Source organism: Eptatretus burgeri, chromosome 2, assembly GCF_056783735.1.
Source record: "Eptatretus burgeri isolate ZD-2024b chromosome 2, Ebu_testis_v1, whole genome shotgun sequence".
NCBI lineage: Eukaryota > Metazoa > Chordata > Myxini > Myxiniformes > Myxinidae > Eptatretus > Eptatretus burgeri.
Genome location: NC_140962.1, coordinates 89,226,404 through 89,250,040, shown reverse-complemented (window position 1 = coordinate 89,250,040; position 23,637 = coordinate 89,226,404). Strand labels below are relative to the sequence as shown.

At 40.4% G+C, this 23,637-nt stretch overlaps 1 protein-coding gene across 10 annotated transcripts in view; it reads left to right on the top strand.

Moving 5' to 3' along the window:
• Window positions 1-23,637, top strand: part of LOC147032529 (neuronal cell adhesion molecule-like) — a 486,552-nt gene that overhangs the window by 258,285 nt on the left and 204,630 nt on the right. For all 10 annotated transcript variants that reach the window (XM_085870245.1, XM_085870240.1, XM_085870241.1 and 7 more), the window contains one exon: window positions 14,657-14,839. In XM_085870245.1, the coding sequence (XP_085726371.1) occupies window positions 14,746-14,839 (94 nt within the window). In that variant the 5' untranslated portion in view covers window positions 14,657-14,745. The remainder of the gene's footprint in view (window positions 1-14,656; window positions 14,840-23,637) is intronic.

The window sequence follows — 23,637 nt, the reverse complement described above, 5'->3', positions numbered from 1 at the left end:
GTTATTCATATAATTCTCTACGCGACCTGTATCGAATCTCAGGCGTACATCGAACATGACAAATACACCGCCAACACTCGCTCGTAAATAATTTGTGAAACACACTTATCCATGACATGACTTGTCTGGGTTGGATTCTCAGCCTGATTAAAAACTGTCAGATTAACGTTTTGATGGAAGGACATTGAATCAATAATTATTGTTCTGTTCTTTGGATGGACATTGATCTGGAGACCTGCCTCGTAGCATTAGGTTGTGGACTTTAATGAACCTATTGCGTGTTTCAAGGAAGAATCGGTGAGTTATCAGTGAGTGATCCTGGGTAAACTCGGAAAACCATTGCTTTTTAGATCCTCGTGGAGCATCTCTAAGTCTTACTCACGCTGTTGTTCTTCATCTTCTTCTTGTGGACTTTTTTGTTTCACAGCCTACAGTTTTCATCGAAACTTTCTGAAACTTGGCATATATATGTAGAAATACCCTGCGCAGACAGTAACCATCTCCGATTTTGAAAATTCCTCCTAGAAAAAAATGTTATGATCTCAAAATATCTCCGCTAATGGAAATCGCCTAAAAAATTATCTCCAAAACTAGGCAAGCTGTTTGAATTATGTTTGTGGGAATCGAACAGGGCATTGGCAGAGATGAATTACCGCACATATGATACATCACTATGACGTCATATCAATTTTTATGACGTCATTCCTATTTTTTTGACTTTTTTGTTTCACAACCCAGAGTTTTCATCGGATCTTCGTGAAACTTGCCGTGCATATGCAGCAAGCCCACGCGCAGGCAGTAACCATCTCCAATTTTGGAAATTCTTCCTATAAAAAAAGTTGATGTTATAATATCGCCGCTAATGGCAATCGCCTATACCATTATCTCCGAAATTAGGCAAGCTGTTTGAATTTTGTTTGCAGGAATCAAGCCGGGCATTAGCACAGATAATTTCTCGCAAACCTGATACATCACAATGACGTCATATTCGTTTTTATGACGTCATCATTAAGAGGACGAGGATCTTAGCTCATTTGAGCTTGTTTTACAGGGTCTAAGCTCATGGAGGAGCTGCAACACAAATCACCCACGTACATGCATCCAAATGCATGAGACAACACTGGACTTTACTTCAAACAAACAGCCAGTGAACTTGGGGGATGTAACATAACCTCCTGGGGCACTCTGGATGGTGGTGATGCCATATTTATGACATCACTTTTCTTTAAGCACTCAGGGGGGTATTAAGGAGAAATTTCTGCCTCCCTCTGGATGCCAACACATGGAGTTAGTTGGTACATGCACTATCATTTAAATGCTCAGTGTCAAGCAAGTAAGGTCCATCCATGTACCATTTGTAAAGTCTTTGGATGGATGTGGTCAGGGGTTCAGAATCGAACCACTGACTTTACAGCCTGAGAGCGGATGCTCTAACCATTATGTTACTGAAGTTTACCATTAACAGCAGCAGAGCCTTATTACTTGAAATAAAAACAATTTTTTTAGGGAGGGGCAACATAGTTGGAAGTTGAGGAAGGAGCAAACACAAACAACACAGTGACCTTTTGATGAGATCCATACAGAGACATCACTTTCATAAAACAGGTGTACAATCGCTGATTCATACCTCAGCTACCTCCCATTCCTGGCAATATCCATGTACCCCTCTGTTCGCAATGCTTCTATATACAATCCTTCTCCAATTCAAATTTAAATTTATCTACCTTATTTGCTCCCATTCGTTTTCGAGGGAAACTATACAATGCATTAACTAGTTGCTGAGAGGACACCCACCATTGTAGGTTATTAGCAGTACTGTGGCTCTGAATTCATCCCGATCACACATGCGTAGAGAGAGAGAGAGAGAGAGAGAGAGAGAGAGAGAGAGAGAGAGAGAGAGAGAGAGAGAGAGAGAGAGAGAGAGAGAGAGAGAGAGAGAGAGAGAGAGAGAGAGAGAGAGAGAGAATTTTTTTTACCCTGTCTGCCTGTCTGGCAGTCAAACAAAATTGAGAATCATTCCAAATAGGAAACTCTGTTTTTAGTGATGTCATAATGGTTGTAAAGGCCCAGTCAGACATTGACGTTTTAGCCAGCTTATGCGGATTTTTGAAAAATTTGTCTAAAACGCTGGCACACGTCGAATACGTTATGGGTAAGTTTTGGAAACATTGAGAGCACGCTGAAAAACACTGCCATATGTCGTAGTACGCTGGCTTTCATCGTTGTACTTTGCGGTTGTCCTCAAATTAAAAGGTCCAGTCACACCTTGAAGTTTTCGCCAGCTTATGCCGATTTTTGGAAAATTTGTCAAACGCTGGTACACGTCAAATACGTTATGGGTAAGTTTTGATAACATTGAGAGCACGCTGAAAAACACTGCCATACGTCGTAGTATGCTGGCTTTGAACGTTGTACTTTTCGGTTGTCCTCAAATTTTCCATGCTTGAAATTTTAAGACGTATGCCAGCGTATGACTCACACCTTCCGCATAACGCTGGCCAGAAGTTGTAGGCATGTCACGCGATCGTCGACACACGTTACTTGTTTTGGAAACAGCTTGCCATATGACACACGCTCCGCATGCGATGGGAATAAGTTGTACGCACGATATGCGATCGTTGACACACATCGACACACGTTACTTGTAAGGTGCTCATAAGTCGAAACACGTCGAGGTAATGTTTAGCGTACCCGAAACTTATTTCTAACCTATGAGTTACGTGTTGTACTCACGTTACGCGATCGGTGACACACATCGACACACGTTACTTGTAAGGTGCTCATAAGTCGAAACACATCAAGGTAATGGTTAGTGTCAGTGTTCCAGACTCCCTGGTTTTTTATTTTTTATTTCTTTTTTCTTCCTTCCTTCGGTATGATGGTGATTTTGACACTTCAATTTCTAGTGCGGTTATAATATAATATAATTAATAGGCTGCCGCTCAACGATTTAAATCATAACCGCACTGTACACTGAACACCGTCATACCGAAGAAAAAAAAAACCGGGAGTCTGGAACACTGACGTTAACCATTACCTTGACGTGTTTCGACTTATGAGCACCTTACAAGTAACGTGTGTCGATGTGTGTCAACGATCGCATATCGTGCGTACAACTTATTCCCATCGCATGCGGAGCGTGTGTCATATGGCAAGTACGTCGTAAAATTTTCAACATGTTTAAAATTACAAGACGTACTCCACTTACTACGACGTATGATAGCGTATTTTAGCGTTCTATTCACACATACCAAACTTACCCATACCGTATTCGACGTGCACCAGCATTTTAGACGCATTCTTTAGAGGTCGGCATACGCTGGCAAGATCGCCAAGGTGTGACTGCGATGTTGACACTTCCATTTCTGCGGCGGTTATGATTTGAATCGTTGTGCGGCAGCCTTTTCGTAACCTACGCCATGTCATCGTCGGCGATGCGTGCAGCGCGCTCTGCATACGTTAGACTATCGTTGGGCATAGGTTGTGAAGGCCGACAACAGGTTCAGCATTCGTTGGTATAAGTTATCTATAACACAACGAAACGTTCTGTGTCCATTACTAATACGTTATGCATAAGACCAAGTCGTTATGAATACGTCTGAATCTTAAAAAAAAACATCAATAGTTCAACGTAAGCCAGCGTTTTACATACATTTTAATACGTTGCCATTGCTGGCTAAAACGTCAAGGTGTGACTGGGCCTTTAGCATGCTTGAAATTTTACGACTTGTGCCAGTGTATGACTCACACGTTCTGCATAACGCTGGCCATAAGTTGTAGGCATGTTACGCGATCATTGACACACGTCGACACACGCTACTTGTAAGTTAATCATAAGTCGAAACACGTCGAGGTAATGTTTAGCGTACCCGAAACTTATTTCTAACTTATGAGTAATGTGTTGTAGGCACGTTACGCCATCGTTGACACACATCCACACACGTTACTTGTAAAGTACTCATAAGTCGAAACACATCAAGGTAATGGTTAGCGTCAGTGTTCCAGACTCCCTGGTTTTTTATTTTTATATTTTTTTCCTTCGGTATTATGGTGATGTTGACACTTCAATTTCTAGTGCGGTTATAATATAATATAATTAATAGGCTTCCGCCCAACGATTTAAATCATAACCGCACTGTACACTGAACACCGTCATACCGAAGAAAATAAAAACCGGGAGTCTGGAACACTGACGCTAACCATTATCTTGACGTGTTTCAACTTATGAGCACCTTACAAGTAACGTGTGTATGTGTGTCAACGATCATGTGACGTGAGTTCAACTTATTCCCATCGCAAGTGGAACGTGTGAGGCATACGGCAAGTACGTCGTAAAATGTTTAACACGTTTAAAAGTAGAAGACGTTTTCCACTTACTACGACGTATGATAGCATACTTTAGCGTTCTATTCACGTATACGAAACTTACCCATGCCGTATTCGACGTGTGCCAGCGTTTTAGACGCATTTTTCAGAGGTCGGCATATGCTGGCAAGATCGCCAAGGTGTGACTGCGATGTTGACGCTTCCCTTTCTCCGGCGGTTATGATTTGAATCGTTGTGCGGCAGCCTTTTAATAGGCTACGTCACGTCATCGTCGGCGATACGTGCAGCGCGCTATGCATAAGTTAGTCTATCGTTGGGCATAGGTTGTGAACGCCGACAACAGGCTAAGCATTCGTTGGTATAAGTTATCTATAAGACAACGAAACGTTCTGTGTCCGTTACTAATATGTTATGCATACGACCAACTCGTTATGAATACGTCCGAATCTTTAAAAAAAACATCAAAAGTTCAGCGTAAGCCAGCGTTTTACATACATTTTGATACGTTACCATTGCTGGCTAAAACGTCAAGGTGTGACTGGGCCTTAAGCAACAAGCACAAAGAACTAATGCAATGTGTAAATATGGTTGTGCATAAGACTGCATCAATGGTGGTAAACCTCTGAAATCTTTTTTTCTGGAACCTTTAAAATCTTTCTTTTATTTCAATTTAATTATACACTTGAACACTGAAGAACTCAAAATGGCCTTATTGGCACTTTCAAAAACCTTTTGCTTCGCAGTACTTGGATAAAGTATTACGGCATTTCACATCATCTCGACCAATCAAATTTGCTGCTCGCCAACCCCGCCTTTGTCGGTTTACCCTACTCCAGCCCTCCAAATTCCAAAGCAAAGAGCTTGTAATTTGAGAATATATTAACACTTTATACACAACTTTTTCATTTGCAATATTATAAATGTGACATTATGTGGACCACCCCATCGGTCGGTAAAGACCCCATTGTTGTGTGGCAGTACCCTGATGGAATTCCCTCAGGGTTACTGTAAATTAGTACAAGACTGGAGACGGCGATGGTTCACGAGCAATGTACACGGTTCGCCTTTTTTATTTTTTGACCTTCGAGGGGACGCCACGGGCAAACTGGCGGGAATCGGGAAAAACGTAAATGATGAAAGTTGTAGTACTCGAAGAGCACTACTTGCATACCAACTTTCATTCGAAACAGTTGAAAACCCGACGAGCTCGATGCCCAATTTATTGATTTTTGACATTTTCTAAGTTCCTGACCTTGTGACCTTGACCTTGGGACAAAAATGAAAAATCGAGCTCCGTGGGGCTATGCAGGTGCCATTGGGCTAACCAAATACCGAAACCCTGCCAGATTCGCCAAACCCCCTCGGAGAAGATGTAACTTGTAATCGGCTACCCCCTAAAAACACATGTTTTTTGGTCTTTGCTCCACCCATATTGGTTGCAGCATGCCCATTCTCAGGAAAACACAACTAGATCATGATATAAACCTTCCACCCAAATTTTATCAGGATCGGATCAAAACCCACGGAGCTATGCTCGGGACAGACAGACAGACAGACAGACAGAGACACACGCATAACGAATATAATATAGTGGTCACTTACTGACTCGTGAACCAATTACCTGTGTAAGGTGGGAGGTCTGGGTGTGGATATGGTGCAAGTATGAATTCAAGCAGAGTACATGGAACCCAATATAAAATGCAACGTACGTTATCTATTTTCTTCTCAAGTACCTTCCCTTAACAGGTTGAAATATCGTAAAAGTTTTGTTTGTGTGAAGATAACTACCAAGAACACACACACACACACACACACACACACACACACACACACACACACACACACACACACACACACACACACACACACACACACACACACACACACACACACACACACACACACACTGTTGGTTGGTGGAAGTGCTAATTAAACATGGACATTCATGTCCAATCTGTTGGCCAGTGAAATATTTTGGAAGTACGGTCCGGTGGGTGTGCAAGTTTGGATGAATTTATGCTCTGAACACAATAAATAATGTTTCCCTGCTTAAGAATAATGCAGTTTGTGGAATCGTATCAAAATCCAGTGTGTCTGTTTGTCTGTCTGTCTGTAAGCTTGTAGACTAGAAATCAGCTTGGCTGATCTCCAAATTTTTTTGCAAATGTGCTGGGCGTCCCCAGGGTCAGGTCATGGACACAAAATAGTTTCCCCTTCCCCACTGCCCACGAGGGTGCTCTGATGACTTGCGATTCAAACCTGTGCGCTGTCCACAGTGCATGCTGTTTGCTGTCCCCTGTCGGAGTGAGGGGTTATGACTAGCCATGATGCAAAATTAATTTGCACCTCTTCCCTCCACCCCCCCCCCCACCAGTGCTTGTTGCGTCGATAAATTTGGCATTGCTTGCACTGCAACCTCTTTTTAGTGGATTGCAAATGTTGGTTTGAAATGATAACATGTTGTTGAGTGTTGTTGCAAGGAAAGTGGTTCACTTAAGGAAGAAAACGAAGGAACACACTTATCCATGACACGACTCATCTGGGTTGGATTCTAATCCTGATTATAACTGTATAATATGTATCATATAACAGTACTGTATAATGCTCTGCAAATACAATGCATGTTGTTGTGAAAAGGCTCATTCTATTTCTGCACATTGATTGAACACAAGGCTTGCTGGTAATGCAGTGACATCGTATTATGCAAACTCATGATGTTCGTTGTTCTATGTGACCTTCAAAACATTGGAAATGTGCTGTTGAATCATCTCCTTTTTTTTGTCCTAATCACTTGAACGACGGAATAAATATTCATTAGAGTTTCAGAAACGTGGCTGATACCTCTCACACTCTGTTGGTCCCACCATTGTTGGGCATGCGGTTTTCTTAGCATCCCAAGTGTGGACATTAACGACATCACTTCGATTCCGTTGACCAAAAAAGCTACCCCACGAGTTATGTCGTTTGATGGTACTTTCTTGGGAGTCAGCGTGTCTCAATCCCAGCTAATGGGTTCCACTCTGCTCAGGTCTTGCTCCATTGCCTCCAGTAAGCTATAACATTCCTTCTGTGCTGACCCACTCATTCTCCAGCTCTTCACTGCAGGAAACTTGGATAGTACAGACACTGGGCCTTCCCTCTTATGTCCCCTACAGCTGTTTTGAATGACAATGAGGTTGCTGAGTGAAATCCTCGGAAAACTTTCAAAGTCATTGCCTAATGAAGCACCTCATGCATGCCATTCGATCCCACATCAGCAACACGACATATGCTGTCAGTATCATTGGTAATCATAATTATGTAATTTGTTTTCTCAAATTGCTTAAAAATGCACAAAATAATGTAGTTCTTAATTAGAAATGAACAAAAACGTTTTTTTTTCGTTCTTAAGTACTAGATTATTCAATTAACTGAATTTTGAGAAACTGAATATAGCACTTTTGGTAACCAGTCGCAACAACTGAATCTCTTAAAATGAGCAGCAAACACGAATTATTTTTCTTTTCCAACATTCTTATTCTCCTTCTTTAACGACCACCATAATCCCACCTCTATTGTGGGGTTGGATGGGGGGAAGCATGGCCCGAGTCTTCACAAACCGGCTCGCCGGGCATGACGTTCGACTAGTTTGGGCAGGAATTTGGAATTTGGCCAGGTTGTCGGCAATGCCTTGCCTACTCTTCATGAAGGACTCCGTGTGATCTTTAGCATATGTCCACCAACGAGTACTGGCAGACGGGACGCCTGGTTAACGTGCATCCGAGGGACGGCACACACATTGATGAATCACCCTGCCTGTGAAACACTGGGATGACAGTTTATAGCTCGGTTGGGACTCAAACTAGCCCAGGTGAATGCAGGCTAGCCGTCCCCCCCCCCCCCCAACATCATTTTTTGCTCTATAAGATTTGGTTAAATGCTCCACAAGCATGAACACATATATTGGTCAGTTGGTTAGAGAAACTTTCAGGGTGACTGAGTTTCTGCTGATGCTTTGGTGAATTTCTTTTATCTGTTAAAAAAGTGCCCCTGTTACTGCAGCTGAGAGGCTGCTCTACAGTCAAGGCCTTCAATTGTTCTTAAATAGCAAGGAATCTTTCACACTTGAGAAACACTATTGGATAGTTGTGAGTTATTAACTGTAGGTGTCAGTCTTCATGCAGGGAGTGAAATGGTGGGCATTGAGTTTTGGAACTGAAAGCTCCAAATTATTGCTCCATGTCCCTTTGTGGTCATACAGTTACTGCCTTGTGCTTTAACCTTCCACATTTGTGGCTTTCAGCACCTTTCCCTGCATTGTATCTGTATTCCTTTTGTTGAACTTGGGATCCAGTCATCCAGAGCAAACCTGATTTGCAGCAAAGGCAGGCTCACTGCCATTGACCCCTTTGCCTCTTCATGTCAGCACCTGCTGCCACCTTCACCTCACCTTTAACCCCAACCAGTGTCCTGCCACCTACCGCACGTATGTTGCCATACCTGATGCTGCTCTGGACATTGTGCGTTTAACAGAATATTTCCTTTTACAGGATGACATCAACTCCTATGTGTGTCTTCATGGCAATTCTATCTTCCACTTTCACAGGCCTAACCCTTGCCCCACAATTAATGTTTCGACCTCATCCTAATCCCTTAAAATACCTCTGGCTATATATGTTTCTCTCCACAACCACCTCATGATACCGACTACACATACACCTCCATTTACGCAAACAAGTATCAACTCGAAACCATCTAACCCAACTCTCTTTCTCTCATATGCAGCAATTTCAACTGCCATCACACAAGCTGGCTGAGTTTGGCTCTACACCAACTGACTGTGGCTTTGCAGCGAAGGTCTTCAGTGAATCCATGGGTCTGACATTTTGTAAACTTTCCAACCAAGATCTCTTTAACTGGCATCTCCTTCCTCCTGTATCTGGTCAAGGCTACTCTTCCATTCAACCTCTTATTTTCCAATTCTGCTCCATTTGACTCCTCAGTCCATGTTTCTGGTAAAGTCCAAATCTTTCTGACTTGTGAGGGACTTCCAGCATTGAAGAGTCTGGCTCTTCACTTGAGCTAACTAGAATGTACTGAAATATTCTCTTGCATAATTCACCCTTTTCAGTTCTACCGACAGTACACTGAATTATGTGGTCTGGAAGTCACAATCAAGCAGTTTGCTTTTTACAAATCATCCTGCAAGTTTGTTGGATCGATCACTGTTGCTGACATAAATCCTTTTCTTTTTTCAGACAGCTAAGTTTCTGATCATCATTCGGGATTCCATTCTGGTCAATAAACTCTATGCTGCAGCTTCTTTCTCAAGGCCATCAATGGAGGACACACACCCTCAATCTTATGAGGCCCTCAATTATGAGGTATGCAGACCCTCAATCTTAAACATGAGTTCAGGGTTGTCTCTCGTAAGATATGTGGGACATTCAATAGCCTGACACCCTGCTATCCTTACCAACCTTTCTGCTTGTGACATCTAAAGCCAGCTTTGTTTCTGATTTGCTGATGACCACCACTCACACTTTCAGTGTGAGGCCCTCAATGGAATTCTGTCATCTCTCCCAGTGTAGGATGGAGTTCTGCATGGCAGCATCGTCGTTCCCCATAGCAGCTTCATATACTTGAATGATCTCCATTGTATTGAAATGTCTCCATGCCTGGTGTTGGCTTAATCGTTAGGGTGGTGGGCTTGGGATCCTAGGGTTCTGAGTTCAAATCCTGCTTGACTGTTGAATTAATACCAGGTGGGGTTGACTCAGCCTATCTTCCTTCCTAGGTCGCCAAAATGAGTGCCAGCATGCTGATATACTGTGTCGGAGTGGCGACCCATCCAGGATTGTGTCCAATAGCCAAGAAGACTGCTTAGGCAGCACCAACACTCTGCACAGAGTTTGGTTCCAATTGATTGATTGATATTGTACCATGGATAACCCTGTTCCACCCTTTGCAGATGATTCCACACCATAACCCATCCAACAAGACAGGATGGCAGCACCTTTGTCCACAGAAAAAGGGTCACATGCTGCAAAGACAAATGTTATTTAATCAAGGAATATCTCCTAAACAATGCATTTCCACACTCAATGACTTGAGGTTCAGTATCTTGATCTCTCTGGCCTCACCATCAGTCCTGACATCTCTGAGAAAAACAATGTATCCAGGCTGGCCTCCAAGGCTATCCAGAGATAAGGCATCATCCATCATGTCATATCCTTCCTTGGTAATTTTAACTCCCCATTACTTACAAGGCCTCTGGCCACAGCTCACATGGCCTTGACTATGACATCTCTCTTCTGCAGGCTGTGGAATCTAAACCTCTCAACATCATTGGCATCTCCCACAAAGAAGCTGAAGAACTAGGTCTGCTGCTTCTCATTCCCAGACAGGTTGTGACCATTCCTTTTGACTGACAGTCTGCTCCTGCTCCCTCTGCTCTTTAAGCTCTCTGCAGTTCCACAAGAGTGCACATGTTCTTCCAGCACCCCTCTTCTTGTTTAAATCCAGGTTTACTGCTCACCTCAAATCTTTTGTTTATCTTTTCTCTCACTTGTGGTACTGTATTCCTGAGGCAGTACAATCCCACATTTCCCTTTTGGACTTCAAGGTGGCAATGCACCTCCATCTATACCCGCTAACCCTATTAATACTCCCCTATTCAAAGTTCTCTTACTCTCAGGTTTTTATTTTTTGTCCACAAAATTTAGGCTCATGGAGGAGTGAGAAAGTAAAACAGATCAGGATGCAACAGAACAAAAGGAACAGTGGAAGGAAGGAGGGGTGGGGAGGGGACAGCGATGAGAGACAAAATAAAGAGAGACTTGAAGAGAGAAGGGATGTGGGGAATAATGAGGGTGAGAGGGAGAACACGTGAGCAGAACGAGGGTGAGCGAGGTTATTATGTTTCTCCCCTGTCCTTTCTACTGTTTCATCATTCTTTTTATTGCTTGTTACATCTATCTCCTGTCCTATCTGTACGTTGTCTTTCTTTCCTCAGTCACATTTCCATCCTGCAACTGCATGAGCCGAGACTTTGTACACAAGAATATTTGGAAATCTATTTGCTGCACTACCCTTTGCTCACCCCTTCCCTACTCCCCTCAAAAATAACAAGGCTTTGGAGGGTAATTTTGTTGTTTTATTAAAACTACACAGGAAGCGTTGAGCTCAAAAACCAAGAACCCCCCCAAGGTGGAAAATAAAAGAAATAACATGGGAAAATAATCAGTATGGGGGTACTATAGATGAGTGGGGCACAGTAAAATCCAGAAGGGGTAAGGGGCTTCAGGAAACTTTACAGCCAAACAAATATTGTTCCAGATGGCTCCAACAGTGCAAACTAGTAGCCTTGGAAGGGCATCTGAGAATCCCATGCTTGGTGTAGCTTCAGTCAGGAACTGGCAGAGAAGGGGACCCGAGTTTATACAACAGATGACAGGAAACCTTTCAGGGTGCTACACCCAGGTTCATGTGTCTAGATTTCTATTGGCAAGCCAATGGGAATAACGACTCCAACAGTACCCTTTAGCAGGCACTGCAAAACCAGGAACAAAACCCATCAAGCAGAAAGAACAAGAGATTGTAACCGAACCAATGTCCCACTAAAGGGAGTGCACACATGTCAGTATAACATGGGAGTATTTTTCCACTGGGCAGTAATACCCATATCATCAGCAGACATCAATTTCTTTTTCAACCATTTGGCAACAACATTCTTTCAACGAATTAAAATATAGTTTTCTAGGTCATTTTCAACAACTTATTGGAGTTCATAAAGCAAGTTCAAACTATTTAAGACAGATGCAGTATTAACGAAAGTGAACAGCAAAATTTGTCATCGCACAAAACGACATAAAATTCCACCTTGCAAGCAGAGCCATCGTATCTGTGATTCACAAAAGAATGCTGATTATTTTGCTGAGATCCAACAATATTCTTTGAGCTGGAGGAAATCAGGTCAATACACGATTTAATTCACATTAGAGTATTTACTTTTCCACACCGAAGGATTTCTGGTGGCATAATCTGCAATATATGTGTGTATATATCTATATATATATATATATATATATATATATATATATATATATATATATATATATATACACATATATATATATATATATATATATATATATATATATATATATACACATACATACATACATACATACATACACACACACTGACAGGGGTGTGCTTACACATTGTGTAAGCATACAAATCATGCTTCCCCATTGTCTCGGGTCGCTCAACTGCATTTGATTTATTTATATATTTATTTTCTGTTTTTTTTTTTCATTTATTTATATTTTCATTTCGCATGCTTTCCGACAATTCTGTAATTTTTCCTGCTGTATTGGCTTTGATTTCTGTCGACACACAAAATCACCATGCTTCCCTCCTCATCGTTTCGGGTCACACCTGCATTTTTTCATTTTTTTTTCCATTTCCTGTTTTTATATTTTCATTTGTCTATGTTGTCCAAAGGTTCTGTGATTTTTCCCGGTGTACTGGCTTCGATGTCCATCGGCAAGCAAAGTTTCACTTTTCTACATCACTCAAAAGGCACGGATCTTTAATATCAGTCAGTTAATCAGTGGCTGAAAGAGCTATTTATTTTAATATATATATATATATATATATATATATATATATATATATATATATATATATATATATATATATATATATATATATATATATATATATATATTCATGAGTTCATGGTTGTCTCTCTTGAGATTTAATTATATATATATATATATATATATATATATATATATATATATATATATATATATATATATATATATATATAAATATATATATATATATATATATATTTGTATACATTTTTTTTGAGGATGAGGGAGGTTATTATGTTTCTGCCCTTTCCTTTCTACTGTTTCATCATTCTTTTCCTGACTTGTTACAGCGACCTCCTGTCCCACGTCTGTACGTTGTCTTTCTTTATTCTTTATTTCTTTATTATATCTTTCTTGATGTGGAAAGTGTTATATATATATATATATATATATATATATATATATATATATATATATATATATATATATATATATATATATATATATATATATATATATATATATATATATATATATATATATATATATATATATATATATATATATAAGCTCTTTCTAACCACTGACTACCTGACTGTGATATTAAAGATCGGTGCCTTCCCGGTGATGTAGAAAGCTGAAATTTTTATGTGCCAATGGCCATCGGAGCCAGCACACCAGTAAAAAACATCAGAGAATCGTTGGACAATATCCATGAATGAAAATATAAATGAATGAAAAAGAAAAAGAAAAATATATGCAGGTGAGTGACCTGAGACAATGGGGAAGCATGTTTTTTGTGTGCCGAATGACATTGAAGCTGATACACCAGAAAAAAAATCACAGAACAGTTGGGAAGCATCCGTAAATGAAAATATAATTACATTTGAAAAAAAAATGTTTGAATTCTGCTTTGTCGAAATCATGACGACACTGCAACTATTGTACTTATCCTCAGTTAAATCAAGCCTGTCCCTATAGCGACGTGTGGTGAGGTGCTTTGAATTGCACAGCGGGAGTTGTTTTGAATTGTGTGGAGGTGAGGTGTTCTCAATAACATGGCAGTTACACGGCAGTGAGGTGTTTTTGTAATAATGTTTCGGTTACGTGGTGGTATGTTTTGAATTACATGGTGGTAAGGTGATTTTAATAAGCGGCGTTTTTTTCCCCCACTGCAGTGATGTGTGGTGAAGTGAGCATAGTGAGCTGATCCACGCTAGTATTCTATATATGAAGTGTAAGACATGCATGCTGTACCCAGTGAAAATAACTTTTCTCTCAGTTTGAGGATAATTTGCTTTATTTAACGCTCTATCATTGGTGCATCAAATAGGCACTCGTCTCCAAAACTGAAATTTCAGAGGTAGGAGGGGGAAGCTTGTTAACTCACCTATGCTGAAAATTTAATGTACCAAGAGTGGTTTCAGTTGCAAGAGAAACGGCTGGATGTGTTTAAAACAGGAACTTGAGCTCCCATCTGAAATGTAAAGTTTTCTTCCTTCATTGTAGCCTCCTCCCCTCTCCCCCACACTTCCCTCATTATTTGAGGATTGCTTATGAGATTCCTGATGTTCAAGAGCAAATGATTGTCGAATGAGTAAAATGTGTATCAGGAAGAGACCAGGAAGACTGCAATTCTGTTGCTTTATTCTCCATTTAACCACAATTTTTAATTCCAAGCAAAAGCATTTAGCCTAAACTTGGACTTTGACTCGAGGAATGAAACCTCTCCCATTGCGTTGCAGATTGTCTGATGGCGAATGAAAGTGCTGACCCATAATCAGCAAGGGACAACTAAAGATTGAAGAAACATCCACGACAGCACAATCCCACAATGCCTTCATACACCTTCAGTTGCATGTGGTTTATTATACTTCTCACTTTGAACTGTCACATGGTTTCTACCATTCTTCAAATCCCTGATGATGGTAAGCTTGGATCATTGCAATGCACAACGGCATAAAATACTTTTTGAGATCCTTATTCGCACATCCAACAGAAAGCATGCCGTTAAAAGTGTGAAAATTGGATGAATTGACATTATTGTCTCAAATGTGCATTTCCAATCATCTTATAGAAGTTGAAGAAATATGAAATTGTCTTCAGTTTATGGCATGTTATACCCCTTTATCTTCCTACAGCAGTTTGCATGCTAACAGAAAGCTTTCATTATCCATTATACTTGCATGGACATTAACAAAAATGGTACCCTTACACCGGTTATGGAAACATAAAATTAATGTTTCAATGAAATTGTATGAACAATATATAACTTAGCATTCTTGGTCTTTGGAGCTTTTGTAAGCCGTAACTTTTTTTTTTTTTACCATTTTAGCTTTTGTCATCAAATTTTCAACAAAGCTTTATTATGAGAATATTGAGAAGATAAATTAAGAATTTTATCAAATGGTCAAAAGGTCAAAAGGTCAAAGATACCGCTTATGGAAGCACAAGTGTGAATATAAAGCGGATGGGCTTTGTATTTTTAGATGCTTCCTAGTGTTATTTTGGTGTCAATTCACTGAGAAATCTGTGAATTTTGGTGAAAACAGGTTGATAAAACTCCTAAAGAGTTTCCAAATTCCAACTTTCTCAGGGTGAGATGGGCAATGGCTAACGTGTCATCAATCTACGCAGTAATACCCTAGTTATTTCCTGAAATATCATGAAAGTGGCCAAACATATACCATAAAGTATTTTACGAGGGCGTGTTGAAAATTAATGGCTCCTATTCTTTTCCTCCATAACAGGTAAATATATTCGAATGAAACAATAACAGATAATATTAATTTATTATTTATTATACCATGATGCACATCTATTTCTCAACAAAATCACCACTGCAGTCCACACATTTCTGCCAACATTAAAGTAGTTTGCAATGCCATCACAATAGAACGATGTACCTTGCTGACACAACCAGCACCTAAGCCTTGACATTATCGTCAGGAGATAAATGTTCTCCACGAAGGTGCTTCCACAACTTCGAGAAAAAGATAAAAATGTGATGGAGCCGAGTCGGGGTTGGTGATCCTTTGTAGTGGTCCTTCATTGACAGTCTATTACTCTGAGGATCATAACGTGCACCCAACTCTCATCTCCAGTCATCTCACCACCAGTCATTCATCCCCACTATCATCTCCTGTGATTCATGCTTCACAGCACTGACAACGTTGTGCTGCCCTCCAACATCTTGACAGATGTAGCACTGAGTGTCAGAATCATAAAACTTCATGCCCAGTGGCCAGAAGAACTAATTGCCAGACTGTTTTTGAGAAAAACAAGAGATGGGTTTATTTTCAACACACCCTCATATATTGGTTACAATTTTCCATCAACTATGATATATATATATATATATATATATATATATATATATATATATATATATATATATATATATATATATATATATATATATATATATATATATATATATATACACACATATATGGTTTTTTTTTTGTGCAAGAATATGAAGGCACTTCCAAACAAAAGTAAACGACATCTGCTCTGCTAATTTGAGCAATAAGCAAGAGGAGACCCGGTCTCAGGTGACATTTCACCCGCTTCACAGCAGGCTTCCTCAAGCCAATGGACACTGTCACTCATCCCGAGCCTTGGCACATGTCCCGTTTTTATTTCCGATATGACCACTCATTTCCAGTCACGTGCTGGTGCTCAAGGTCAAATTAAGGAGTGCTTTTTTTATTAAATTTTGCAAACCTCAAGTAAAATAAAGGTCAAATCACATCATCGATGGGCTGCTCTGCTCTTTTTGTGTTTTTACTTACACATGATCTGGTGTTGTATGTGTGTGTGTGTGTGTGTGTGTGTGTGTGTGTGTGTGTGTGTGTGTGTGTGTGTGTGTGTGTGTGTGTGTGTGTGTGTGTGAGAATGTGTGTGCGCTTGTTATCCTTGCCAGAGGAGAGGGTATTGCATTTGGCTCTGTTTGTCTGTCTGTTTGTTGTTATGATGAAAATTATCAATTTTCATCATATGTTGGTCTGTCTCATTTGATTGTATGTTTGTCTGCGATTGAAATAACTCGCGAAGGCTTTCAACTGTCTTCATCAAACTTTATCAGAGGAATCCGAAGGACAAAAGTGAGGCTGTCGATGTTTTTTGACTATATATGTCAAAGGTCAAGTTGGCAGTGACGTCATTTGCATGATTTTCGTCATACCTATCAGGCTACCACCTGTTTGTTTGTTTTTATCCCCCGCCGCGTGGCGGAAGGGGGATATTGTTGTCACCCAGGTTGTCCAGCTGTCCGTCTGGCTGTCCGTCCGGCTGTCCGTCCGTCCGTCCGTCCGGACGTCAACATTTATAGCTGTGAGTGTGATAACTCATAAACTGTTTGCCATATCGATTTGAAATTTGGGTCACACATGTACCACCTGAAAAGGAAGAACCCTATTGATTTTGGGCTTGGCCGGATCCAAGATAGCCGACTGGGGCGGCCATCTTGAAAAAATGTTTTTTCGCTATATCGATTTGAAATTTGAGTCACACATGTACCACCTGAAAAGGAAGAACCCTATTGATTTTGGGTGTGGCCGGATCCAAGATGGCCGACTGTGACGGCCATCTTGAAAAAATGTTTTTTGTAATAAATGGAAAACCGCTTATCTGATTTCAATTATTTTTGGTTACTACATTCCTCACCCCTGGGGAACTTTTTTGAGATGATGACCAAATGGTGTCTTGTTTCCAATTCACTTCCCTCATTATCTGGAATATGTATGACCTTTTTCATTCAATGGCAGGGGATTCCCCATCTCTGATGGTATATTTTTGCTTGCCTTCATGTTTGTTTGTTTGTTTGCTTGTTTGTTTGTTTGTTTGTTTGTCCGCATCAACCGAGAGTACGGTTTTTCTCTGCAACTGCTTGTTGGATTGACACGGAATTTTCATCGTAGGAGCAACTACTCATGTCGAGTGTTTCATTAGTAATTGTGACATCATAGGTCACGTGGTGTGGCAGCCATGTTGGAAAAAGGAAAACCCTTGGACCTCTGTATCTCTGAAACCACACCAAGGAAAAAAAATGAAATTTTGCACATGGCAAGTACTCCTTATGGGGACTAAGTGTGTTTTTTATGATGTCATAGGTGCCTTCATTATGATGTCATAGTTACATACGTAGAACGCTACATCCAATCAGTATGAAAATTTTTGAGGGTCATCTCAGGTTAAATTGGTCCACAGAAAAAAAAAGACTTGTTGACCTCATCGGTCACATGGTTTGGCAGCCATATTGTTTTTTTTTGTTTTTTTTTTAACCTTCAAAAATCATCTTCTCTGAAATGGCTGAACAGATCAAGGTGAAACTTTACAGGTATGACCACCTATTCATGTGGAAGAAAATTCACACCTATGATGTCATAGGTCACATGGTTTAGCAGCCATATTGGATTTACCATAAACCTTTAACAATCTTCTCCAGAAGGGTTGTACAGAATGAGGGGAAACTTCACACATGTTCCTCAAGCATTGCAGTTACCAGTGTGTTCACGAATTATTGATAGGTCACATGGTCGAGCAGCCATATTGCATTGAACAGAAATCTTAAAAATATATATTTCTCTTGAACTGCTTCATCATGGGATGTGAAACTTCAAAATTATGATCAGGTAAAGATGGAGAATATAATATGTTTAAAACATCAACCTGATTGAATGTATAGTCAGGCAGCCAGAATTATTAAATTTTTTGATATGGGGTCTTTTTTAATTTTTTTTATTTTTGAATAAGGTTTCTCTTAGCTGTCCTGAATGGGTTTGAAGGTAGAGGAGTTGCAGTGAAAACCGAATCCTATCCAGGTTCCTCCTGATGACTTCATCTTTGCTTTTTGCTTGTTCAGGTTCTTTCTGATGACTCCAATGCAGTGCTGTAACTATTTGATCTTTCATTGATTTGAATTGAATTTATTTTAATCCCATTCTGAATTCAATTGAATAATAATGAGCATCCTGGTTCCGGGTCTGGTGCCTGATCAAAGCGGGATATCTTGGTACCCGGTCATCACTGCCAGCAGTTATAAAATGGCAGTTACAGTTATGTCTATCATGAATTACTCAACATACCAATACACAAACACCACACAAAATACACCACACAAAACTGTATAAACACCACACAAAACAAGTCCTGGCAAGGGTCTGCAATCTCTCATTGCTCTTTATTGTTGTTTTCATGTTTCCAGGCCACGAATATGGCTGGTTTCATGTATGGGTTGGACGTGATGATATGTGAGTTGTGTGATTGCTGAGGTTTCCGTTGGATGTTGTACATACATGGATGTAGTGTTTGGGATTGAGTGTTGTTTGTTGCTCACCTTATACAGCTGTTTGCACCATCCAGTTTTCCCCATTTGCATTATAGGTGTGTATTGTGTAGGTATGTCCACCATCTCCCAGTTAGACCACCCTCTCAGCTATTCACATGCCATGCTTCCGGGAATCAACCTGGATCATTTGTTGCACATCGTGTCTCAGACACGGGTCCCATCAAAATCAAATTAGTGGCCATATTGGAGGCAATGACATGCTATGGCTGACTGGGTCACCGTTCCAAGCCGAATTGCTCTATCATGTTCATCTACCCTTTGTTTTAAATTTCTTCCAGTTTCGCCAATGTAAAATTGGTCACAGTCTCTGCATGACGAATGGTGAACTACTCCACATTTATCACCACTTAATGTTGTGTCCTTTAGTTATGAAATGACATTATGGAAGGTGCATAGAGGATTATTGGCTACACCAATCCATGCATTGCCTAATATCCTTCCAATCCTTTCAGAAAGGTCCAGGTTGTATGACAGTACACAGTGCCCAAAGCATATCTGGCTCCTTCAATTCTGTCCATGTTGGTTACGTCAAGGTGGGGAGTATCCCCTTACTGTACCCATTTTTGAGTAGGACTCCTCTAACTAATCTGATTTATTTAATTGCATCAGCTTTGGAAGATGACACCGTCCATGCCCAAGCTGCCAAGGCCCATGCTACACTGCATTTGTGTGAGATTGGGTTGCAGGAGTTAAAATTCAGGAATCGGATGGTGTGAGTTGGTTTCCTGGAAACCGAAGTCTTTAGGTAGCCATCAAACTTACGGTGAACCTTTACATCCAAAAAGGCCAATTTGCTTTCTTTTTCAATTTCAATTGTGAAGTTAATGCTTGGGAATACCCAGCCAAGTTGCCACAGAAGTTGGTCTACCATGTTTATATGCACAATGGTGAAGGTGAACAAATTGGATAGAAAGAACGTCATCCATAACATAGTGACAGTCGTGGGTCAGATAACTCTGAAACCCAATGAGTCTATAAAAACACCACAGTCTTCGTCTGCAGCACTCACCTCTGGCCAGACCTTCCTGCTTAGGGTCAGTTTACTGTACCTGTGAGAGGAATGAAGCAGATGGGGAATCATACCTATGACCGCATAATGGCTACCAGTTGGCCCAGTGAACCAATGCTACACATCACACTGTTTTATCTAATGGGCCATTTGGTTACTTGTGCTAATTATTCGCAGAAGTGCTATTTTAGACCAAACCCCAAGCAGGATAAGTCAATACATGGTATAAAAACTTCCATGCACTTTATTTACACAAGGAGGAAATTGGTGGGACACATGGCGGTTGAGAACTTCAAACATGAAATGGTGGGAAAATCAGGAAAAGGGGGGGGGGGGAGTGCAACACAAGCAACCTGAATCAATTTACAAGCATGCATACATTCCCCTTGTCCCCTATGCAATAATTCCCATCCTCAGATGCCTTATAACAACAACTTAACGCCTTTATATTAAACTAGACGATCTGTGAACCCGTTGGGTTCCCGTTGTGACGGCGGTTGAAAAAAAAAATCATTTCAAGAAAAAAAAAAAAAAGCTCCAGCGAACGATACCGCGGAGGGTGTTTGCCTTGATCAAATAATCCTCAAGAGTACTTGACTGAATTGAGAATTGATTTTTTTTAATTATTTTTTTCATTGCCTGATTTGAACGAAACTTGATATTGCGCGTCAATGTGAAAAAAAAAGAGAAAAGAATGTGGAAGAAATTATTGTGCGTAATCTTCTAAACACAATTTTATTTATTAATGAACACGGAAATATTGGATCAAAGTGGCGATGTTTATTTTATGCTTAAAAATATATCGTTTTTTGTCTATAATAAATGTTTGAGATTTTTAAATAAATAATTTCAAGAAAAAAAAGATAGCTCCAGCGAACTATACTGCTGAGGTTGTTTGCATTGATCAAATTCTCCCGAAGAGTACTTAATTTTTTAATAATTTTTTTTGTTGCCCGATTTTAACGAAACTTGATACTGTACACCGCAGGTGAATGTTGAGTAAGGTGGCCATAATTTTTTTTGCGCTATCATGTACTGTTTTGGCTGTATTTCGGGAACATACATACATACATACATCCATGATGAGAGTTTTAGGAATATACTAGACGACCCATGAACCCGTTGGGTTCCCCTTGTGACAGCAGTTGATGAAAAAAATCATTTAAAAAAAATAAGAAAAAATATCCAGCGAACTATAATGCTGAGGTTGTTTGCATTGATCAAATACTCCCGAAGAGTACTTGACTAAATCGGAAATTGATTTTTTAATAATTTTGTCGTTGCCCGATTTGAACAAAACTTGATACTGCATATCACGCGAGAATGGTGAGTAAGTTGCCCCAAATTTTTTTGCGCTATTGTGTACCGTTTTGGCTGTATTTCGGGAACATACATACCTACATATATACAAGATTGGAGTTTTAGTGATATATAGATAGAAGATTGTTCCAGACACATGAATGAAGAAACGGAAGTGTGGGACGAGGGGTTTAGATATGGGAGTATGAGTTGAAGTATGGGGTCTTTATGCACACCGACGCAAGTTTTGCAACCCTGGTTGAGGCTGCAATGGCCCACGACTCAACGATTCGGGCTTGCCTCCTGTGCACCTCCACTTAGTCAACTTCCTCTGCTCCAAAAACGCCACAGCCATATGGGGGTCGCTGGATGATCTCTGGCCGAACATGATGGTCTGTGTGACTTTGGGTATCTCATGCCGATGTGCGAGGGAAAGCTGCGATTCCGTAGCAACTTGCCGGCAACCGGGGTTCATAGAAGGTGCTGTCATGTTGGAAAGCAGTGAACATTCCGAAAAGAAGGAATTGGAAAGAGTCAGTAAAATGGGAAGAAAGAAAGTCGGAAAATGAAGAAGCATTGGAGAAAAGTCAATGTCGGTGTGGAAATGGCGCAGAGAGAAAACGGAGAGCGAAGCGGTCTCAAGCACTGTTTATTTGGATTTCCCATTCACAGCTCTCCTGTTAAGCTCTGTTAATTCGGATTTCACATTTGCAACTCACTTCAGTTTGTTGCATTCCTCCTGTTATTTCTTCCCCCACCCCCCTTCACCCTCGTTCCCTCAGTCTTGTGACTCCCCTTTGGTATCGGGCTTGTGGTGGCAGACAAACATCCCGTGATAGTTATTGGGGGGAGGGGTAGGTGGCATGTTGAGGTTAGAATGTGACATGAAATGCATTTGGACACAAAAATGGTGCGAGATGTAGAAGGTAAAGAAGATGAGAGATCATAAACACATTCTAACTCATACACGCAATGCACATATATCTCCACATACACGACATACTTCACTGCTAAACAGAATACAATGGTATAACTGACTTTAATCCGATGTGTACGTGCTTTAATCTCCTGGGAGGTTCACGAAGTCCCCAATGGGCTCACAACTATGGCAATACTCCATGAAGATTGTGGAGCCAAGTATGTTCACAAAGCATCCCAACGTTTAACCACATGGCTAACTAAACACCAACATACTCTTAGGTGACAAGACAGGCTTTCCTTAATTGTTACACACCACACACACACACACACACACACACACACACACACACACACACACACGATCACATGGAATCAGACCACCACCCGAGGCACAGGGTCATAAAGGGTGAACTGCGAGATTATCGTGGCCTCGTATTCCTTTGAAAACTCAATCAACCCACACATCAACTTGCAATCCCACATACTAAGCATTACGCAATCAATTACAATCCTGAAAAATACCGCAAATGAGGTTGAATACAGGGAGGGAGTACTGTGATTGGCAAAGACTTGGACCAATCCTTTTAACACTGCTGAGAAAGAGAACTAGCTTGCCCCGAAGATCTGTATATATATATATATATATATATATATATATATATATATATATATATATATATATATATATATATATATATATATATATATATATATATATATATATATATATATATATATATCGAAACATGTGGAGTGTGACGAGCAGTTCCCCGATCCCCATTGTACATAGTCTGACAGCAAAAGTGTCACCTCCATCACAGCAGCCTCGGCCTGGCGACTCTGTCAAACAGACAAAGATTACATGGTCAACATGAGCTAAACATCAAACGTAACCACTGATCTGGATTTCGGGCTTATTTGCCTTCATCAGGATGGTATACGGATGAATAACTAACAAACGATGACCACATTAGTCATTTATACATCAGACGCAACTCCTGACTGTTATGGTGAGCATCGCCGCAGATTATGTCTCGCACGGTAAAACCGCATAATCCGCAAAGAGCAACCATCCATCTGCCACCCAGATGATTGTTTCCGCTAATGCAAACCATTCAACCAGAAGGCACACATGATGTGATCGG